At 69.8% G+C, this 2,808-nt stretch overlaps 1 protein-coding gene across 1 annotated transcript; it reads right to left on the bottom strand.

The window, feature by feature from the left end:
* Positions 1–446: 446 nt before the first annotated feature.
* On the bottom strand, positions 447–1,445 carry HNRNPA0 (heterogeneous nuclear ribonucleoprotein A0). The gene has a single exon (XM_049786030.1). It carries the CDS (start codon positions 1,380–1,382, stop codon positions 447–449), a length of 936 nt encoding a protein of 311 aa, XP_049641987.1. The 5' UTR covers positions 1,383–1,445.
* Positions 1,446–2,808: the final 1,363 nt, after the last annotated feature.

Here is a 2,808-nt window from a genome sequence, read left to right as displayed (position 1 = left end):
TACAGAATCAGCAAGTTCACTCCCCTCCCTAACCCAACCCCACCCAAAAAAAAAAAAACACAAAGTAAAACGAGACATTGTTTTTTTTGTTTTTGTTTTTGTTTTTTTTGCTAGTATAAAAACGACCAAGGTCCAAGTAATAATAAAAAAATAGAGTCCATCAATGACTGGAACACAAAAAATGTGTATGTGGGGCCGAGTCCATCTTGAGAGGGGGGGTGGGTGGGTGGCAGGCAAAGAACAGGGCCAAACCAGCACCCCCAAGCAAGCGGCCTTGGGGGGGCGAAGGGAAGGAGGGAGGGGCGGGCCTTAGAGGAGGGAGTGAGTGAGTGGAGTTGGGGCGCCCTAAGCTGGGCTTGTTTCCCAGCGCTACCCGGAGAGAGGAGCCACTCCCTCCCGGGCTTGGCGATCTCTCTCTCTCGCTCGCTCGCTCGCTCTTTCTCTCTCTAGAAGGAGCTGCCCCCGTAGCCGCCGCCGCCTCCGTAGCCGCCTCGGTAGGGTCCACTGTTACTGCGGCCGCCCCAGCTGCTGCCGCCGCCTCCGCCTCCGCCGCCGCCGCCGCCGCTCTTCATGGGCCCGTACGAAGACTGGTGCTGGCTGTAGCTGCCGAAGCCGCCGAAGCCGTTGCCGTAGTCGCTGCCGCCGTACGACGAGCCGCCGCCGCCGCCCCCGTAGGCGTTGTAGCCGCCGCCGTAGCCGCCGTAGCTGTTGTAGCCGCCGCCGCCGCCGCCGCCCTTGGCCAGGCCGTTCTGATCGCGGCCCCCGCCGCGGCCGCCCCGGCCCCCGCCGCGGCCTCCGCGCGAGGCCCGCGAGCCGCCGCCGCCGCCTCCGCCGCCGCCGGCGTGGATGTCTTCCTTGGGCACGGCCTTCTTCACCTCCACGCGGTGGCCCTGGATCGGGTGGAACTTGACCACGGCCGCCTTGTCGGCCGCGTCGTGGCTCTGGAAGTACACGAAGCCGAAGCCGCGTTTCTTGCCCGACTGCTTGTCGGCGATGATCTCCGCCTTCTCCACGGCGCCGAACTGCGAGAAGTGCTCCACCAGGTCGCCCTCGGCCACGTCGCCCTTGAGGCCGCCCACGAAGAGCTTCTTCACCTTGGCGTGCGCGCCGGGCCGCGCCGAGTCCTCGCGCGACACGGCCCGCTTCAGCTCCACCGTGTTGCCGTCCACGGCGTGCGGCGACGCGGCCATGGCGGCGTCCGCCTCCTCCACGTTCGAGTAGGTCACGAAGCCGAAGCAGCGCGAGCGCTTCGTCTGCGGGTTCACCACCACCACGCAGTCCGTCAGCGTGCCGAACGCCTCGAAGTGGCCGCGCAGGCCCGACTCGCTCGTCTGCACGTTCAGGCCGCCGATGAACAGCTTGCACAGCTGCGAGTTCTCCATCTCCACCGCCCGGGCCTTGCCCCCGCCCTGCGCGCCGCGCGCTTTGGCCGCCGCCGCCGTGGTCGCGGGCTCAGGGAGGCCGCCGCCGCCTCGCCGCCGCCGCCGCCTTCACTCCGCCTCCTCGGGCCCGGCCGCCGACGGGACGAGGGACGACAGAAGGGAAGGAGGGAAGGGGAGGGAAGGAGGTGACAAGGAAGGAAGGAAGGAAGGAAGGAAGGAAGGAAGGGGGAGGGAAGGGGAGAAGCGCGCCCGGCTCCAAGGGCGAGCCGACGACGCTGCGAGAACGAGCCGCCGCCGCCGTCCGCTCCCCGGTCTGGGCACCACACAAAGAGGCCGCTGAGCGCGCGCGCACCCGCCCCGAGGCGTGCGTCACGGCCGACGTACGGCGGCGTAACCCCGCCCGCCAATCCGCGCCCCGCTCGCCTGAGCCCCGCCCCCGACGCCGCAGCCCCGCCGGCCAATCCGCGCCGCGCTCGCCTTAACGCCCGCCCCCGGCGCCGCCGCGCCGCTCTCGCTCCCGGCCTCCCCGCCCTCCGCGCTCCATTCAAGCTGCGGCCCCTCGCGGCGCGCCGCACGCCGCCTCGGCGGCCCCGCGCGCACGTCACGGCGACCCCGCGCGCCCCTGCGGAGCGTCGAGGGCGGCGCGCGCTTCATCGCAGCCGCTCCTCGCCTCCCTCCCTGCCGGCCGGCTGTTCCCAACGGCTCTTCCCCCCACCCCCGGGCGCGAGCCCCCCCCCCGCCCTCGCCCCACTCCGCAGGGCGTTCGCGCCAGCCCCTTGAAGGACGTGTCGCCGCAGCCAATCAGCGCGCTCCGCTCGCACCCACTTCCGGTTCTCGGCGGCCGCCTCCGGGCGAGGCGCGCTCCCCCTCCCGGTGCAGCGCGCCGGCCTGGGCTTTCCCGTCAGTGCGGAGCCGGCCTGGCCAGCCAGTCGCCTCAGCTGGCTGGCTGCGGAGGGGGGCTCGCGGGGCGCGCTGGGCGGCCGTTCCCAACGGATGCAAGGCCGGAGGCGCCACGCGCGGGAGTTTTGAAAACTTGACTGTTGGGGCTAAGGGAGGGTGGGGGCCCGGCCTCTCGCCGCTCCAACACACCTGGCGCCTGCTCCGCCCGACCCTCCCCACCGCCAAGATGGAGGGTGCCGGCCTCTCGCGTTAGGCCGTTAGGAACCGTTTGCTTGGCCGCGGGCCCTGGGCGCGATTCCACTAAAAGGCTGGCACGTGGGCGCAATTGAGCCCGCGGGGCTGTGGGGTGTTTGGGTGTGGCCAGACCCTTCACCTGCGGCCCCAGGGCGCCCCTTCAGCTCGGCCTCCTGCATTCAGACTCTCCCCTGTTGTCTTTGGACCTCATTTTGCCCAACTCTAAAAACTATTGCATCAAGCGGCGGGCCGGATCCCCCCAGTGATTTTAGGAATTGGAATGCAAACAATG

Source organism: Suncus etruscus, chromosome 14, assembly GCF_024139225.1.
Source record: "Suncus etruscus isolate mSunEtr1 chromosome 14, mSunEtr1.pri.cur, whole genome shotgun sequence".
Lineage (NCBI taxonomy): Eukaryota > Metazoa > Chordata > Mammalia > Eulipotyphla > Soricidae > Suncus > Suncus etruscus.
This window is presented reverse-complemented; position numbering and strand designations above follow the sequence as displayed.

Bases quoted from the DNA above. Each gene is read 5' to 3' on its own strand.
- HNRNPA0 (XM_049786030.1), bottom strand. From the start codon at position 1,382: ATGGAGAACTCGCAGCTGTGCAAGCTGTTCATCGGCGGCCTGAACGTG.